Raw genomic sequence first — 20,143 nt, 5'->3', positions numbered from 1 at the left:
TAACGGCCGAAACGACATCTGAAAATCTGTTGAGACTTTCATTAGGCTGTCTGCACATATATTTCGCCCTAAAATTACTTGGAAAATACTTTATTTCGATTTAAATTGATTTATTTGTAAGGTAAATTTTTGTACATGGATAGAATAAGTGTGTATGTTGTCCTGGATGTGATTTTCTGTGGGGCGCTATCTGGGAAGATGAAGTGCCTGCGCCCAACAGTTTCTAGAAGTATTCGAAAGACCCTCTGGAAGTTGCTTCCACCTTCTTTTCCAGACTTGATGACTTTCTGGAAGTACACAAAACAGTTCAAAATAAGTATTATACATAAAAAAAAATGTCAAAAATTTACTCCATGCATTTCTCGTACGCAAAAATGAGGCAAGAAAATCACAACACAATTAAAGTAGCTTTGTAAAACACATCAGTAAGCTTATGGTAACATATTTCACTAGATTGTTTTAAAGAAAAATGAAAACTTACTCTGAAAATTGGTGAAAATTCAAGAGGAACACCAAGAAGACTTTTCAGCGCAGAGATCACAGACGCTGGATGATTGCACAATTGAAATTGAAGTCCAAGCTCAAGCTCCACAGGAGTTTCAGGTACCCAATATGGGAGCCACAATTTCACACTTATTCTGCCTGAGACTGAGGTTTTCCTTGAGTTGCTTAAATGCCTCCACAAAATGCGTTTTCTTGGAATGGATGATATTCTCTGGAAATGGATGGAAGAAAATGTCCATAATTAGTTAAAACTGCAGAGAAACTTAAGAAAAAAATAAATACATTGGTGCACAATTCGATTATATACACGAAAATCGCACTAGCAAATTAATAAATAAAAGAACATTTGGGAAATTTAGATGAAAAATATGCAAAAGTAAAAAAATTCAAAATGGCGGACGCACAAAAAATATACAATGTATTTTTCTTTGGCAAATTTCAAGAAGGGAAAACCTTTAACAACAAACACTTCATTGAAAAACACATTCAGATTACTTGGAGATTATTTTCCAGCAATTTATTAGACAAACAACACAAAACTTACCGTGAAAATCGCAGAAAATTCGCAAGCCACAAACACTTTGATCAAACACTTTTGAACGCCAGGAACAAAATGACAGAGTGACGCCAGTGACGCGAGCGCCCTTCCGCTACGTGTTTTTTTCAACTTCCCCTCTTCGCCCAGTGTTTTTTCAACTTCCCCTCTTCGGTGTGCGGCAAAAATTTCATCGAAAATTCGTTGTGATGCCGATAAAATTTTCGATGAGGATCGATGAGTTGATGGGAAATCGTAAAATCGGTGTAATGCCGATAAAATTTTCGATGAGGATCAATGAGTTGATGGGGATATAATGATCCCAGGATCGACTTATGGGGGGGTCTCACAAAGGTCCCAAGTGTCCGTCTTTAAGTGTTTGGCATCTATAGGCGTGGTAACATCCAGACAGACAGACAGATAGACGGATCAGACGAACAAACAGCGACGTTTCTCGGAAATCGTCTGAAACGTGAAGATTTGTTGAGAAAAGGGATCTTCAGGAGGTGGAAGGCGGAAATTTTGTAAAGGGGTGGAGTTAATAAAAACGAAAGATTATTATATACTCATAATGCTCTCTCTGTGGAGTTCGAGCAGTATAATGTATATATCCAAATACAATACCGACAGAACTGAGAGTGAACGAACTCATGAGTTCGAGCATTCCACGAATTTTCCTTGGCTCTTGTTTTTTCTCACACACACAATTCATCAAATGAAATTCTTGAATTACACATTTCCTTCCTAGAGAGACGTAAACATTCGATTTGCATGCGACAGTCGATTTTCCTGATTTATCGTCGATGGTTAGTAGAATAAACAGAGAAATCATTTTGTTCATTTGTTTTTTGTAAGAATGGATGCAAACTCGGTTTTGACGTTCTGTAGGGAATGTCAAAATGTCAATATAGGAATTTAAGGAATTCAAGAACTCAGAGTTGCACGCATTCCTATGTAGCATGTAAAGCCGTCTAAATAATTAAGACCAATTAAAAAAAAATGCGTTTTTAAAGAAAATTTTCCCTATCATTGTAGGAAACATCATTTTTTTTAAAAGGGCAATTTTTGACGAAAATTGCTTCTAGTGTGTAGATGCCATAAAAAATCTCAGCTACCATAAGATTATCTGGGCTTATCACTGGTTTGTACACGGTCTAGAGTAGTGAAACCACTTAATGCCATATCTAATAATACAACCTCAATAAAATTGACTTTTACTATTATTATTATTACTAATATTACTTTGTGCATTTTGAGAATATTTCTTTTAAATGTTATGTATATTATCCAATTTTAAATTAAATTTCATTTGTATAGTTTTTGAAACAGTCACAACTTAACATATCTCAATAGTCATGGTGAACGGGGAATGAAAAATATTTGATTCATTTTCCAGCAAGTAAATGAAGCATAATGCGACAAAATTTGCGTGTCAGTTGGAAAGCCATTTCGCACATGTACACAAATTGTGTCCTAAAAACCCAGAGTATGTCAATTCAATTAAATTAGTGCTTAGTGGTGGAAAATGAATTGATCGGTGCTCAAATGGGACATTCCCTCGGGACACTCTTGCACTGACCCCATGGTAAATAATGGGATGTATAAAGCATCTCTGCTGGTATCTTTTACTGTGACCCATCATCCATACCTTTTTACGGTCTGAGTGGTTTTGCAAGGTCCCAGTGTGTGGGCAAAAGTGGGACAAAATACTTAATTATGTTATGAAAACATCGTTATATATCTCGTCATATTAGTAGGGTGTCAAAACTCACCCCATTAGATTTCACTGTCTAAATGGGTAACATAAAACATAAATACACAACCGGAAAAGCATATGACGACACAGTGACAGTGGATAAAAACTTCGAGACACGAAACTTTTCTTGCATATCCACAGAGATGAAAATTCAAGAGTTTTTGTGTGTTATAGCCTTGTAACACGATTCCAGAATACTCCAGGGGTGTCTTGTACTCGCGCAATATGGATGGTGTTTTTTCTCGTGTGGATGCTGAGGATTTTGCAAGGATAAAAAAAAAATACAGGCGACCTTTCCCAGTGCAAAATAGAAAATCATTTGCATTCAGGAAGAATCAGAGCGTGATATTTGACTGAGGATGTACATAGAATTGAAAATGTGGGGTTGAGGGAAAGTTTGGGCTTTGAAAATTTATGGTGAAAAGTTACTATCGAAAGTTAGATTTTCTGGGTTAGTGGAAAGCATTTATAGCTTAAGCTCTCTGAAATTGGGCGTCAAGAGTTGTTTGGATGGGAAGATGATTATGCTTTAGCTTTGGACTATCCCCTACGTATAAGAACTTTGCTATGAAATGCAGTATGTATGCTATGAAATGGGAATATCTCTATTCTTATACCGTAGATGCGGGTAACTTTAGCCTGCGGATGTGACGCTACTTCTTGATAATTGTGTGAACTTTGCTTTAATTCTAGAATTTAAAGATGGTCTTTATCGATTTGATCTACCATGTACGATCGGTGAAGACCACTCTTGAGTGCTAAAATAAAAGAAAAGCTGGCGCAAAGTCATCCGTATTTACGCTACAAATTGAGACATTGAGACCATACACTGGCGCAGTATACTCAGCTTTTTAAAGATCTCATCCACTACCTCTTTCCATCTCCTTCGAGGACGTCTCCTCAAACGCACTCTTTAAGTAAATGGGCTTTCTGTCGTTTTCCATCAGTCACACTTGTCCTAGCCCAGATAGGGGCAACAATTTCAAGTTGTTTATGTACGTGGTTCATCCTACAATGAAATTTCCCCACATTTGGACAGTTCTAAATATCCATCGATCAGGAGATTAGGACTCAATTGTATTGATCCCTTTTGAAATACCACTCTTATGGATCCGGCACACTTTTTTGATTAGGAAAATTTCATTAAATCAAAATTCACATTCCTTTCTCAAACGTTTTGCAAAGTTTTACACGTTCTAAATTCGATTGAGCTCAATTTAACTTGTTATGATGTTTAAAAGACTTGTTATGATGTTTAAAAGAAGAAGAAGAGTGCGAAAGGGTGAGATAGACATATGCATAAGGTTTGAGAAAGAAAGGGATACGAATTTAGACTTCATGAAGTTTTACTGATTTAAAGAGTATCTCGGAGCCATTAAGGATACACTTTTCGACGTATTTTTGGAGAAATGAATAATGCTGTTTGTCCGTTTGGATAGAACTGAAGTCAAAGACCTAATAGTTATGGTAACAGCGACTAAGGGCTTTCGTTAATTTCATTAATTGACCGTGAGTTTTGATAATATTTTTACAATAGGATAAATAATCAAATTTTTTTATAAGATTAATTTGAAATAAGTTTCAATCGGTAAAGGAGCATTGTTTTGATTTTTTTCAAGAAGAGAAATGAGGTGGTAACTATTAAAAGTGATTCTTGTATCGATTTTCATTTTGGACTGATTAACATCTTGTTCATGCGATCATTTCGCAATTTTTTTTATACCAATTAATGCTTAATTTTGAAGTTATAGCAGCAAAGTAACAACATTTTATGCAACTTAATGTCTTTAAAGAAATATAATAAACATTTTCGGGTTTTCCATCAAAGTTTTGTTAGAGAACATTGTATTCAGTTGAATTTTGAAAATACGTAACATTATTCCACAAAAATTTTCCACTTCGTTTGACGCGTGTGTTGTTATTGCCGAAAGCAAATCCATAACATTTTCTAGGAACAGACACAGATCGTCTGAAAAGCGGGAAATTGGGCTTTTTTCTGCGGCCTTTGAGGATAATCTGAGTAAAAGGACATGGCTTGGGGCTATTGGAGTGCAACTGCTGTAGATCGTGGTCGTTCACCACGACGCAACACGCAATGTGCCTCTGTGCCGGCCAATACGATGCCGCAATCGGAGCCGCCGCCGCCGCAATGCTACAGCCCCTGTGGACGCAGTCCATGTGGCAGTCCCTGCCACAGTGCATGCCAGAGTCCTTGTCAGAGTCCGCAGCATGTGGCGGCGTGCAGTGAGTCGGAAAGTGAGCCGCAAGCATGCCATCAGCCACCTTTGGAAGAGTATCCCAGGCGACAGAGTCTGGATCCATTGGATAGTCCTCAGGTAGCGGCCAACGTGTCAGTTTCGCACCGAGACACCGAATCTCTTCGGGGATTGAAGACTCTCCTCCCACTCATAAAAGCATTTGTTCGCACTAACAGCTCACAGAAAAGCTTTGGCGATCATTCAGTGATTCGATATTGGCGATTTTAGATTTAGTAACTATATCTTTCTCATTCTGTTTTAACTAGCATGATATATATAGAAGAATCCTCATAGACATTTTGCATGATAATTTTCACGTTGTCTCTAAAATGAAAATTTCATTTTAAAAATTCAAAATTATCTATTTTGAATCCGAGTCACTGATCTCATAAATTGTTCAGAATCATTATGTGAGCATCTTTGGAAGTGAAAATGAGTGAATTTTTTGGAACTGAATCGGGAGGTAAATGTGAGAGATAAAAGATCCTAAAAAATATAAAAGAAAAATCGCACTCGAGTTCAGCGATACCAGGCTATCAATCATGTCCATAAAATATCATTAATGTTGACTGGGAAGTGATTCCCAGCCGAGGGGAGTCTTTGCCTGGTGATCCTGGGGGTGGATTCAGGTGTCTCGGGCGGGAAGCCATGTGGAGGAGGTGTAGACCCTCTGTCATGGAATTTTCTGCAGGCAAATCAACTGTCGGATATTCTGTGTCGGGGAGCCACGGTGTCCTCAATCTCCTCCGCCAACAACACCCTAACTCGGGGTGCTTCATTGCGTGATACTGGTGATTACGATGTGCCCCATCCGCATCCTCATACACATCACTACATGACGACAGCTACGTCCACATCAATTCATGGCTCAAGGCCAGGCAGTGCTGGTGCTGCATCGGCTCACGGACACAGCGGACATGGCAGTGGACATGGTAGTGGACATGGAAGTGGAAGTGGGAGTGGATCGAGCCCGGGAATGAGCGGAACGGGCAGTGTTATTGCCGGCGGCGTCAATTACTTGGAGTGCCTCCATTACGAGCGAATGCCTCTGCCTATTCCGGTGCAAATTCCTATTGTACCGCCACCGCCACCGGCACACCTGCTGTCAGAGGATGAAGTGGAACCGGCTTATGCTACAGGTAAAAACAAGAACTCAACACTTTTGATCTTGTTGCAATAAATATTTTTTCAGTTCATTTGTTGTTGTTTTTTTTTATTTATCTAGTTTTGAAATTTTATAAACAAACAGTATTTCAGGCGGTTTTTCTAAACAATTTGATAAAAGTTTTCCTGAAATAATGAATCTGTTTTGACGAACTTCAACACAAAAAGTGACAAATATTGCCTTTTCAGACTAGAGCTCTTATATCCAGTTTTAAGAACTTGTTTTTAAAACACAAGTAATTGTCTATACCCTAATTGCAGTCCTTATATACGAAAATACCCAGCGAGCACAGTTAGCTAAAAAAAAAAACAGCGTTTTCAGCATAGTTTTTCTGAAAACATTGCCTTTTTTAGTTATATGTGCTCGCTGGGTACTGCTAAATTATTCGTACAGTGAGAGAAATCCGAAAAAGTTAAAATAACATTCCGGAAATGTTAATTTTACCCTGCATTATTGATCCAAAATCGGTGTAAATATTATGCTCTTTAGCTGTATTAGGGGTTAAAGTTACCTTTTTTCATGTTATTTCTACCCTTAAAAATGTTTAACATTAACATTAAAAAATGTTGATATATTTTTACACCTAAAAAGTGTCAAAATTATGAGGAAAAATTTTTTCTCAGTGTAATAACAATTTTTTAAGATCGGAGTTTAAAAAGGCTCTAAAGGGTGTGTTCTTACCCGAATTGAGTCATGTATGGGTTCGTTATGCCCTAGACACACTTACGACTTAAGCCGAGAGATGACTTAGTGGAAAATTATGGAAATGAAGTCTAACCATTATTTCTAATATAATTACGCTAAGCCGCCTCTCGGCTAATCCTCAGGTCTGTCAAGGCCCTTAGAAAGGTTTTAGAATCTTTAATAGGTCTGGACTCGTGAGTTGCGGTTAAAATTCCGAATACAAAAATTCCGAAAGGGCTTAGATCCTGAAAGCCAAAATCCTTAATTCTTAAAAGTCACATTCGCGATTTCTGGAGGCAAAGGGAAATTTTCTGTTTTGGGAAATTATTCCATACATTCTTCTCCGCATAATTTCGTCTTCTTCAGTATTTTGATCATTCGGGATTTTGGCATCTAATATCAACCGGAAATGAGACAATTATGAACCGATAACTCATTTTCATCCAGAATTTAGTTGTATTACTCCTGAGCTATTTTGGCCGATCCTTTCAGTCAATGATATTGTTAAATCGGTTGAAAGCGACTGAGAAACCGTATTTAAGAAAAAAAGTTTTTCAGTGGAAAATCGTGAAAATCGTATTAATTTTTCGCTGAATAATTTTATAAACTATTTTAAACCAACTTTAGCAATCCAAGTCAATCTTTAGAAAAAACAGATCAAATTCTAAATATTAAGTGATTTAAATTCACAAATAACAATTTGGACACTCATTAGCGACAATTAATGTGAATGAAATTATGATTTTAATATGTAAGTTTGGTAACACCGTAAAGCTCTGGGATGCTCCATTCGTTGAAATACACATTATCTTGTTCCTCTTATATTAGATTTTAAAATATCCGGTATAAACGGTTTTTCTTTCCTTTTGATCTTAGCAGCTCATGTATCAAATCAACTTTAATCTATTTCTACATTTTGAGGCAATTTCGAAAATACCTTTACAAAATAATAATCTGTGTGTATTTTTTAAGTGCAAGTTACTATTAAAATTCTATACAGTGCAGAGTGGCGAAAAGTGAGAAGAAATTGAGCACTACACATATAATTTTTACTGCTTAATTCCAAGAATTTAAGTTAGAACTTTTGGAATGGGAATTTGATGTTCATTTGTCATTCACTTCATGAAAAACAGAAAGAAGAAATTTCACTGACTTTTTATGGTTGCTGAAGGAAAGGGAGAAAAAAAGATCTCTGTTGAAGTTTCTAAAGAAGGATGAAAAATAAAATTCTCAATATATACTCCTGAATTTCTCTTGTGAAATTTGCATGACAAACACATTCTTATTCTCTGGGAATTCTTTCACCAAGAGAGAAGTGCATTGATGGGAGCGAATAGGGCAAATTGAAGTGTGAAGAAAATGCAAATTTGGTTGTGAATACACAGAAGAGGAATATACATTTTTTTTTTTCGATTTTGGAATGGGATGAAAGAAAAATGTTATGTGTAATGGGAATTGTCGTGAGTGAGAATATGTATTTTGAACGTCCCTGGGAAAAAAATATTGTATGGCCTAAGGCTTTTCCTCACGAACTTCTTGTTCTACTTTTCCAAAGATTTATCTTTCGTGTTTCACGCACAAGGGCGGTCATGGTGTCGTGAAATAGAAGTTAGATTGATGACAAATACCTTTGCATCGGATTTCTGCATTCCTTTATGGAGGAGGTTTTTAGGGGCTAGGAATTCCTTGCAGACCACATCTAATTTATTCATTATTCTATGGGGGAGACTCGTTCAAAAAATCCTTTTTTTATTTAAAAAAAAAAGTGTGAAACAATTAAATGGGATTGTTTTATGATAAATTATCACGTAAGGGTTTAGTTTAATTTATGAGATATGGTATTTTGTTTGTTTGAAAGTAATTTGCATTCTTACTCCCATTCTTATTTTTTCTTCTTATTGCAATTATTTTGTTTTAGAATGAATTGCATTTTTTGTATTTTTGATTTTATTTGAAGTTAAAATAAGAGCACTAAATCTGATTTTGTGATTTTAGACAAACATATAAGATTTGATTCATAATCTAGCCTCTTTCATCTGTGATTTGATTGTAGCCTGGGTTTTTGCTATAATCTCACTCAGACTGAAAAGCAACGTATAGTTGAAATGGAAATAAGTTATAAAGTACTATACTTATATATGTATAGTATAAAATTTATATGTATACTCTGATACATTTTGCTAGAGAATTTTCCAACTATCAGAACACCAAAGTATCTTTAAAATTTATGAACCATGCAATTGATAACTTTTAGATGATTTTAAATAAGTTTTAATTTGTGTCTCTCCCGTCAGTATTTTTCAATTTTCCACTCAGTGATAGTGCATTTAAAATTGAAATGGAAAATTATTATTTGAGAAATGCAAAACTTTCTTCAATTTTCTTTTTAATAATCATGACAAGATATTTTCATCTTTCTGGCATTCTTATTCTTTTGAGGAGATGCTATGGTAAATGTAATTATGTAATAAGACTGTGGATAAAACATTTATACACAGAGAAAAATTACCCTCTAAATTCAAGAAAAAAATACTCTAACTAAGGGTTCGATTTTGCTCCAAGCAATTTTTTTCTTAAATTTCGCTTAAATTAAGAAAAAATTTCTATAAGAGCATTTTCTTAAATTTTAGAGTACGATGGTTTTGAAATTCAGTAGCTTTGAATTTAGACTTTTTTACTCTTAAATTTAGAGAAAAATAGTTTTGAATTTGTAGCAAAAATGGTTTTGATTTTAGAGTATCATGGTTTTGATTTTAGAGTATTGTGGTTTTGATTTTAGAGCATTGTGGTTTTGATTTTAGAGCATTGTGGTTTTGATTTTAGAAACTTATGGGTTTGATTTTAGAGTATCATGGTTTTGATTTTAGAAACTTATGGTTTTGATTTTAGAGTATCATGGTTTTGATTTTAGAAACTTATGGTTTTGATTTTAGAGTATCATGGTTTTGATTTTAGAGTATCATGGTTTTGATTTTAGAGTATCATGGTTTTGATTTTAGAGAATTGTGGTTTTGATTTTAGAAACTTATGGTTTTGATTTTAGAAACTTATGGTTTTGATTTTAGAAACTTATGGGTTTGATTTTAGAAACTTATGGGTTTGATTTTAGAAAATTATGGTTTTGATTTTAGAGTATTGTGGTTTTGATTTTAGAAACTTATGGTTTTGATTTTAGAGTATCGTGGTTTTGATTTTAGAGTACCATGGTTTTGATTTTAGAGTATCGTGGTTTTGATTTTAGAGTACCATGGTTTTGATTTTAGAGTACCATGGTTTTGATTTTAGAGTACAATGGTTTTGATTTTAGAGTACCACGGTTTTGATTTTAGAGTACCATGGTTTTAATTTTAGAGTACCATGGTTTTGATTTTAGGGTACCATGGTTTTGATTTTAGAGTACCATGGTTTTGATTTTAGAGTACCATGGTTTTGATTTTGGAGTGTTTGCTGTGTTGATTGTCGAGTATTGCTGGTTCTGAAAGTAGAGTATTCTGAGGTTTTGAATCAAGGCAATTTGAGGGTTTTTTTGTGAATGTTATATATTTCATTCTTTACCTTTTTCCACGTGATGCATATGATGCGCGCGTATTCACTTCCATGAAACTCTCATATGCATCTTTCATTTCAATTTTCTATATGAACTTTGCCAATCGGAATTTACCTCCACTGAAGTATGTTGCTTAATCTGAAATATTTAAGAGTATAATGGTTTTGATTTTAGAGTATCAAGGCTTAGAACCTCTCATAGTCTGTCTTATTTCGATATTTTTATATAAACTTTTCCAATCGGAATTCATCTCCACTGAAGTATGTTGCTTAATCTGAAATATTTAAGACTAATATGGTTTTGATTTTAGAATATTATTGTCTTGCTTTTAGAGTACTTTGGTTTTGATGTTGGTCTATTGTGGTTTTAAATTCTTTTAGAGTATTGGGGATTTGATTTTAGACTATTGTGGTGATGATTCTACAGCATTGTGGTTTTGATTTTAGAGTATCGTGGTTTTGATTTTAGAGTATTATAGTTTTGATTTTAGAGCATTGTGGTTTTGGTTTTAGAGTATTGTGGTTTTGATTTTAGAAACTTATGGTTTTGATTTTAGAGTATTATGGTTTTGATTTTAGAAACTCATGGTTTTGATTTTAGAGTATTATGGTTTTGATTTTAGAGTATCATGGTTTTGATTTTAGAGTATTATGGTTTTGATTTTAGAAACTTATGGTTTTGATTTTAGAGTATTGTGGTTTTGATTTTAGAGTATCATGGTTTTGATTTTAGAGTATCATGGTTTTGATTTTAGAGTATCATGGTTTTGATTTTAGAGTATCATGGTTTTGATTTTAGAAACTCATGGTTTTGATTTTAGAGTATCATGGTTTTGATTTTAGAGTACTGTGGTTTTGATTTTAGAGTATTGTGGTTTTGATTTTAGAAACTTATGGTTTTGATTTTAGAGTATTATGGTTTTGATTTTAGAAACTCATGGTTTTGATTTTAGAGTATTATGGTTTTGATTTTAGAGTATCATGGTTTTGATTTTAGAGTATTATGGTTTTGATTTTAGAAACTTATGGTTTTGATTTTAGAGTATTGTGGTTTTGATTTTAGAGTATTGTGGTTTTGATTTTAGAGTATCATGGTTTTGATTTTAGAGTATCATGGTTTTGATTTTAGAGTATCATGGTTTTGATTTTAGAAACTCATGGTTTTGATTTTAGAGTATCATGGTTTTGATTTTAGAGTACTGTGGTTTTGATTTTAGAGTATTGTGGTTTTGATTTTAGAAACTTATGGTTTTGATTTTAGAGTATCATGGTTTTGATTCTAGAGTATTGTGGTTTTGATTTTAGAAACTCATGGTTTTGATTTTAGAGTATCATGGTTTTGATTTTAGAAACTCATGGTTTTGATTTTAGAGTATTATGGTTTTGATTTTAGAGTATTGTGGTTTTGATTTTAGAGTATTGTGGTTTTGATTTTAGAGTATCATGGTTTTGATTTTAGAAACTCATGGTTTTGATTTTAGAGTATCATGGTTTTGATTTTAGAAACTCATGGTTTTGATTTTAGAGTATCATGGTTTTGATTTTAGAAACTCATGGTTTTGATTTTAGAGTATCATGGTTTTGATTTTAGAGTATTGTGGTTTTGATTTTAGAGTATTGTGGTTTTGATTTTAGAGTATCATGGTTTTGATTTTAGAGTATCATGGTATTGATTTTAGAAACTCATGGTTTTGATTTTAGAGTATCATGGTTTTGATTTTAGAGTACTGTGGTTTTGATTTTAGAGTATTGTGGTTTTGATTTTAGAAACTTATGGTTTTGATTTTAGAAACTTATGGTTTTGATTTTAGAGTATCATGGTTTTGATTCTAGAGTATTGTGGTTTTGATTTTAGAAACTCATGGTTTTGATTTTAGAGTATCATGGTTTTGATTTTAGAGTATCGTGGTTTTGATTTTAGAGTATCATGGTTTTGATTTTAGAGTACTGTGGTTTTGATTTTAGAGTATCATGGTTTCGATTTTAGAGTATTGTGGTTTTGATTTCAGAGTATCGCGGTTTTGATTTTAGAGCATTGTGGTTTTGATTTTAGAAACTTATGGTTTTGCTTTTAGAAACTTATGGGTTTGATTCTAGAAACGTATGGTTTTGATTTTAGAAACTTATGGTCTTGATTTTAGAGTATCATGGTTTTGATTTTAGAAACTTATGGTTTTGGTTTTAGAAACTTATGGTTTTGATTTTAGAAACTTATGGGTTTGATTTTAGAAACTTATGGGTTTGATTTTAGAAACTTATGGGTTTGATTCTAGAAACTTATGGGTTTGATTTTAGAAACTTATGGGTTTGATTTTAGAAACTTATGGGTTTGATTCTAGAAACTTATGGTTTTGATTTTAGAGTATCATGGTTTTGATTTTAGAAACTTATGGTTTTGATTTTAGAAACTTATGGGTTTGAGTTTAGAAACTTATGGTTTTGATTTTAGAAACTTATGGGTTTGATTTTAGAAACTTATGGTTTTGATTTTAGAAAATTATGGTTTTGATTTTAGAGTATTATGGTTTTGATTTTAGAGTCTCATGGTTTTGATTTTAGAGTATCGTGGTTTTGATTTTAGAGCATTGTGGTTTTGATTTTAGAGTATCATGGTTTTGATTTTAGAGTATCAAGGTTTTGATTTTAGAAAAAACAATAATACTCTAAAATCAAAACCATAAGTTTCTAAAATCAAAACCTTTATACTCTAAAATCGAAACCATCATACTCTAAAATCAAAACCATAAGTTTCTAAAATCAAAACCACGATACTCTAAAATCAAAACCATAATACTCTAAAACCAAAACCATGAGACTCTAAAATCAAAACCCTGATACTCTAAAATCAAAACCATAATATTTTAAAATCAAAACCATGAGTTTCTAAAATCAAAACCATATGTTTCTAAAATCAAACCCATAAGTTTCTAAAGTCATAACAATAAGTTTAAAAAAAAAACACGATACTCTAAAATCAAAACCATAATACTCTGAAATCAAAACCCTGATACTCTAAAATCAAAACCATGAGACTCTAAAATCAAAACCATGATACTCCAAAACCAAAACCATAATACTCTAAAATCAAAACCATAAGTTTCTAAAATCAAACCCATAAGTTTCTAAAATCAAAACCGTAAGTTTCTAAAATCAAACCCATAGGTTTCTAAAGTCAAGACCATAAGTTTCTAAAATCAAAACCATAATGCTCTAAAATCAAAACCACGATACTCAAAAATCAAGACCATGAGACTCTAAAATCAAAACCATGATACTCTAAAATCAAAACCATAAGCTTCTAAAATCAAAACCATGAGACTCTAAAATCAAAATCATAAGTTTCTAAAATCAAAACCACAATGCTCTAGAATCAAAACCACGATACTCTAAAATCAAAACCATAATACTCTAAAATCAAACCCATGAGTTTCTAAAATCAAAACCATAAGTTTCTAAAATCAGAACCATAGTACTCTAAAATCAAAACCACGATACTCTAAAATCAAAACCATAATACTCTAAAATCAAAACCATAATTTTCTAAAATCAAACCCATATGTTTCTGCAATCAGAACCATGATACCCTAAAATCAAAACCACAATGCTGTAAAATCAAAACCACGATACTCTAAAATCAAAACCACAATGGTCTAAAATCAAAACCACGATACTCTAAAATCAAAACCATGAGACTCTAAAATCAAACCCATTAGTTTCTAAAATCAAAACCATGATACTCTGAAATCAAAACCATAAGTTTCTAAAATCAAACCCATAATTTTCTTAAAACAAAACCATAATTTTCTAAAATCAAAACCACGATACTCTAAAATCAAAACCATGAGACTCTAAAATCAAACCCATTAGTTTCTAAAATCAAAACCATGATACTCTAAAATCAAAACCATAAGTTTCTAGAATCAAACCCATAAGTTTCTAAAATCAAACCCATAAGTTTCTAAAATCAAACCCATAAGTTTCTAAAATCAAAACCATAAGTTTCTAAAATCAAAACCATAAGTTTCTAAAATCAAAACCATGATACTCTAAAATCAAAACCATAAGTTTCTAGAATCAAACCCATAAGTTTCTAAAATCAAACCCATAAGTTTCTAAAAACAAAACCATAAGTTTCTAAAATCAAACGCATAAGTTTCTAAAAACAAAACCATAAGTTTCTAAAATCAAAACCACAATGCTCTAAAATCAAAACCACGATACACTAAAATCAAAACCATGAGACTCTAAAATCAAACCCATAAGTTTCTAAAATCAAACCCATAAGTTTCTAAAATCAAACCCATAAGTTTCTAAAATCAAAACCATAAGTTTCTAAAATCAAAACCATGATACTCTGAAATCAAAACCATAAGTTTCTAAAATCAAACCCATAAGTTTCTAAAAACAAAACCATAAGTTTCTAAAATCAAAACCATGATACTCTAAAATCAAAACCATCATACTCTAAAATCAAAACCATAAGTTTCTAAAATCAAACCCATAAGTTTCTAAAAACAAAACCATAAGTTTCTAAAATCAAAACCACAATGCTCTCAAATCAAAACCACGATACTCTATAATCAAAACCATGAGACTCTAAAATCGAAACCGTAATACTCTAAAATCAAACCCATGTTTCTAAAATCAAACCCATAAGTTTCTAAAATCAAACCCATAAGTTTCTAAAAACAAAACCATAAGTTTCTAAAATCAAAACCATGATACTCTAAAATCAAAACCATCATACTCTAAAATCAAAACCATAAGTTTCTAAAATCAAAACCACAATGCTCTAAAATCAAAACCACGATACTCTAAAATCAAAACCATGAGACTCTAAAATCAAAACCCTGATACTCTAAAATCAAAACCATGAGACTCTAAAATCAAACCCATAAGTTTCTAAAATCAAACCCATAAGTTTCTAAAATTAAACCCATAAGTTTCTAAAATCAAACCCATAAGTTTCTAAAATCAAAACCATAAGTTTCTAAAATCAAAACCATAAGTTTCTAAAATCAAAACCATGATACTCTAGAATCAAAACCATAAGTTTCTAAAATCAAAACCACGATACTCTAAAATCGAAACCATGATACTCTAAAATCAAAACCATCATTCTCTAAAATCAAAACCAAAAGTTTCTAAAATCAAACCCATAAGTTTCTAAAAACAAAACCATAAGTTTCTAAAATCAAAACCACAATGCTCTAAAATCAAAACCACGATACTCTAAAATCAAAACCATGAGACTCTAAAATCAAAACCCTGATACTCTAAAATCAAAACCATGAGACTCTAAAATCAAACCCATAAGTTTCTAAAATCAAACCCATAAGTTTCTAAAATTAAACCCATAAGTTTCTAAAATCAAACCCATAAGTTTCTAAAATCAAACCCATAAGTTTCTAAAATCAAAACCATGATACTCTAGAATCAAAACCATAAGTTTCTAAAATCAAAACCACGATACTCTAAAATCGAAACCATGATACTCTAAAATCAAAACCATCATTCTCTAAAATCAAAACCAAAAGTTTCTAAAATCAAACCCATAAGTTTCTAAAATCAAAACCATAAGTTTCTAAAATCAAAACCATGATACTCTAGAATCAAAACCATAAGTTTCTAAAATCAAAACCACAATGCTCTAAAATCAAAACCACGATACTCTAAAATGGAAACCATGATACTCTAAAATCAAACCCATAAGTTTCTAAAATCAAAACCAAAAGTTTCTAAAATCAAAACCATCATACTCTAAAATCAAAACCAAAAGTTTCTAAAATCAAAACCATAAGTTTCTAAAATCAAAACCATAATGCTCTAAAATCGAAACCACGATACTGTAAAATCAAAACCACGATACTCTAAAATCAAACCCATAAGTTTCTAAAATCAAAACCACAATACTCTAAAATCAAGACCATAATAGTATAATAAATTCAAAACCACTATACTCTTATTTCGAAGCGATGATTTCGCTAAGATCAAAACCAAAATAGTCTTATCTCGAAACCTCTATACTCTAAAATCAAAACCATGACCTTCTAACTTTAAAACTCTTGTATGCTCTATCAGTGTTCAAAACTACGATTCTCTAAAATCAAACCCACTGTTCTCCTATTATTAAGCACAATTTATTCTATTTTTTAAACTATCATACTCTTTTAGAGAAATTCAAGCGCAAAATATCTCAATTATAGGGGAAAATAGTTTGAAATTCTTGTACTCTTGATTCAAAACCACGTTTCTTAATTTTTTCTAACTCAAAATTTTTCTCTGTGTATGTAAATTGTTGAGATAGTAATACTCGATTCTCAATTTCATATTCTGAAGAATTTGAAATGAAAATGATATTTTAAAATGTGATCTTTGGGTTAGTTTCTTATGCAATCTTTGGGGAATGAATTGTTTCAATTTTTGTGCTGAAACGAATAAAGTTTGATTTTGCTTTTTAGATTCTGTCGAACCAATCTTTGTACAATGCTGAGGATTTTCCTCGGAAGTCCATTGAAAAGATTGACACATGTGACAATTTTCCTCATCATTGGTTTTTCCTTTTTCCCTTCACTACTCGCTCCATTTGGCTCCTACGTCAATTTCTTCTGTGCTTTCTTTCAGTCGTCAAACCCCACAAACTATACCCTCAATCTTTGACATCTTTCTTCCTGTGGGAAACTCTGGGGACAGAAGGAATATTCATATAAAGTCCATTTTCAACAATTCATTGTATCCCGTAGAGTTTTCAATTACTTTTCAGTTACTTCCCGGAGACTTTTTTGTCAATATTTCTATGAAGGGAATTGAGAAAAATCATCCATTTTGAAGTTGGTCAAATAAATAAATTTTAAGAATCAATATTAGGGTTGTTGAGTGAAGTGTAAGATTTATTCCTTCACAATCGAAATCTTGCAAAAGTTAGTGAACTTTTGAATAAATTGGTTAGAAAGTCAAATTAGATTCTTTGTTTATGTGACCAACATGAATAAATATTGGATCCTAACGGTTCTAAACATGAAACATTAAACTGTTTTCCACCATATTCATCCTGAAAGTTGAAATTGACGGTAAGACGGCGATGGCCGTTTGGAAATGGGGATGAAAAGCAGAGATGCTAATAAATTAATTCAATTTAAAATATAAAACAGGTAGTTAACTTTACAAAATAAGAACATAAATACTATCAAGAAAAGTCTCTTTTATGGTTGGAAAAGGCAGGAAATTTCCAGTGATGAGTCTTTTAAAGAAAGCTTTGAAATTTTTATATAATAATCTTTTGGAAAATATCTTGAAAAACACATTTCTATAAGCATAAAAGCTTTTTTTTTAATTGTAGCATTTAAAATGTCTTCTCCGATCCGATCTATAATGTCCGATCGGTGAAGACGACCTTTAAGGGCTAGAATTAAGGAAAAAATATTAACAACAGATGGCAGTCATCTCTAGAGGCTAAAGTCATCTACATCTATCTAAGTTATATAACAGCTCATAATAAAACCAGCAAAAATGATACTAATTCCCCGAATTTCCCTATCCCTGTAAAATGTTCTTTTATCATTTTTGAGAAGTTTTATTAAAATAACTTTAAACAGCTCAAAAATAAATCTTCATGAGATAGAGGAAAATAATACTCAGGAAAGTTATACACAGTAAAAAATTTTTGGCTGTTTTACCATGATTTTCATTGTAAATTTTACATTATCCATGTAATCGTGTGTACTAATACACATTTGTGTAATTTGTACACATTTTGTCTGAAAACTGTGTAATTTGTACACCTTTTATTTGAAAACTGTGTAATTTTACACAAAATATGTAAGAAAATATACAAAACTGTGTAATCATTCCCAGTTGATTACACAGTTTACAATTACATAAAATTTAAATTACACATTTTCAGATTACACGTTTTGTTGAAATACATAATTTGTGTAATTTTACACGAATAATCGTGGTAAAAAAGCAAACCAACGATTATCCTTGTAAATTTTTTTTATTGTATAGAGCGGTATATTTCCAATAAGAATATCCTGATTTACTAATCATTAAGATCTTCAGTAAACTGCACATAAAAGGATACAATTAAAATTAAAGAAAAATCTTATATGAGGAAACGGGGGTATTTTCTGCCAAAACATCTGTCTTAAGAACCATCCTCTGACACATTATCAAGCCACTCACCCAAAAAAAAAATCCATTCTCGAGTGGAAAGCCTTCCTAATGGTCTGTTTCAGAAGACAAGTCAGGAACGGGAAGTAACTGTCATTGAATTTATTCCACGTCGCGTGTGAAAGTCATCAACATTTTTACGTGTGCGTTGTTTCTGTAGTCTCTTCCGACACTCTCATACTTTTAACTTTTTATGGGGTATCAAAATAAAAATAAAACGAATAAAAAGCACATGAAGGTGTTTTGGCAGTGACAAGAAAGGCGTATCGCATGCGAGAAAAAAAAACTCAAAAAACAATACATCCAGGAAAATCTCATTATTGAGGGGGGTTGTGAAAGGTGAACTTTTAAAGAAATTTTGAAGTTAAAAAAGAAGAATTCGTGCGAAAAAGGGGAAACTTTGTTAAAGACAGTACTGGGGTATATTTAAATTTAGAACTGTGTGATGATAATGTATTTTTTACGTAGTACTGCAAAATTTAATTTAATTTTGTATTAAATTTCTCAGGAAGATCATTTTGATTTATTGCTATATTTAAAATTTAATGTTTCCAACGTAACTTTCAAAATTAGCTCTAAAACTCATCAAATATGGCATTTCTTGTTCGTTGTTTTGCCATCAATAAACAGAATGTTGCTTTCCAGCATCACTTTTGTACGCTCCAGATAAATGTAATCTCACCCATTTATGAATACAAAATGATGAATTTTATTACACATGATACTTTTTCTCCATGGCTAAGGCCACTTTTATGAATTATTTAGAATTAAATGCCTTTTCGTATATATTCAAAATTTTATTCCTTTGGCATTTCCTGAATTGTTGATCGCATTTTATGCATCACCATAAAAAGGCGACGTAGAGTGTTTTGGTGGGCAATTGGGTCACAATTTCGTGAAAGTATTCTTATATGGGGGAAGTGTAAAATCGATAAATATATTTGGGTTTTACTAAGGTGAATTTTCTTAAGGGGATGATCCTGAAGAATTGTCTGTGTTGCTCATTTAGTCAATTTTCATTTTATAATCGCTCCAATTGCGACGATATTATATAAAGGGTCTCCTGGGACTTCCTCCTTGTATTATCCACTCGTCACGTATTTTCTGGTCAAGCTGGTCAACAGACAACATTCTTCTTGGTAGAAACAGTATATAATCTTATATGAAAGATAGACAAACTGGAACTTGTCACGTGAAATCAATTAGGAAAAGTTTCAAATGAAATGGATACCACATGACCACTTATTGTCCTTATTCTCCTATGATGTGTCTTTCAAAAGGGACATTACTTTGGAGCATTAGAACTTTAAGTTTCCAAAACAGCAAGAATATCCCAAACTTTACCACAGGGATAATATAATTAATATAACAGTTGATTGTTTGTCTCACAAAAGTTTAAATTGAAATAATTATTTTTTGTACAAATTTATACTGAAATGTTTTGGAAGATCCTATAATATAGATTCTTTTCGTAGATAAATCAGTTAAAAAATTAGTGAACATAGATGTATGAAATTGGGTGG

At 32.2% G+C, this 20,143-nt stretch overlaps 1 protein-coding gene across 6 annotated transcripts in view; it reads left to right on the top strand.

Annotated features, from left to right (window-relative positions):
• The window catches only part of LOC129801945 (atypical protein kinase C), a 154,142-nt gene that overhangs the window by 35,938 nt on the left and 98,061 nt on the right, over positions 1-20,143 (top strand). For 2 of the 6 annotated variants that reach the window (XM_055847439.1, XM_055847438.1), the window contains exons 1-2: positions 4,753-5,131; positions 5,745-6,192. The exons of 2 other annotated variants lie outside the window; for them this stretch is intronic. In XM_055847439.1, the coding sequence (XP_055703414.1) occupies positions 4,826-5,131; positions 5,745-6,192 (754 nt within the window). In that variant the 5' untranslated portion in view covers positions 4,753-4,825. Of the gene's footprint in view, positions 1-4,752; positions 5,132-5,744; positions 6,193-20,143 lie in introns of those variants that run through there. 2 more of the 6 variants (XM_055847441.1, XM_055847440.1) reach the window with 1 other exon arrangement.

Source organism: Phlebotomus papatasi, chromosome 2 (assembly GCF_024763615.1).
Source record: "Phlebotomus papatasi isolate M1 chromosome 2, Ppap_2.1, whole genome shotgun sequence".
Lineage (NCBI taxonomy): Eukaryota > Metazoa > Arthropoda > Insecta > Diptera > Psychodidae > Phlebotomus > Phlebotomus papatasi.
Note: the sequence above shows the minus strand (reverse complement) of the source record. Positions and strands in the feature narration are given on the sequence as shown.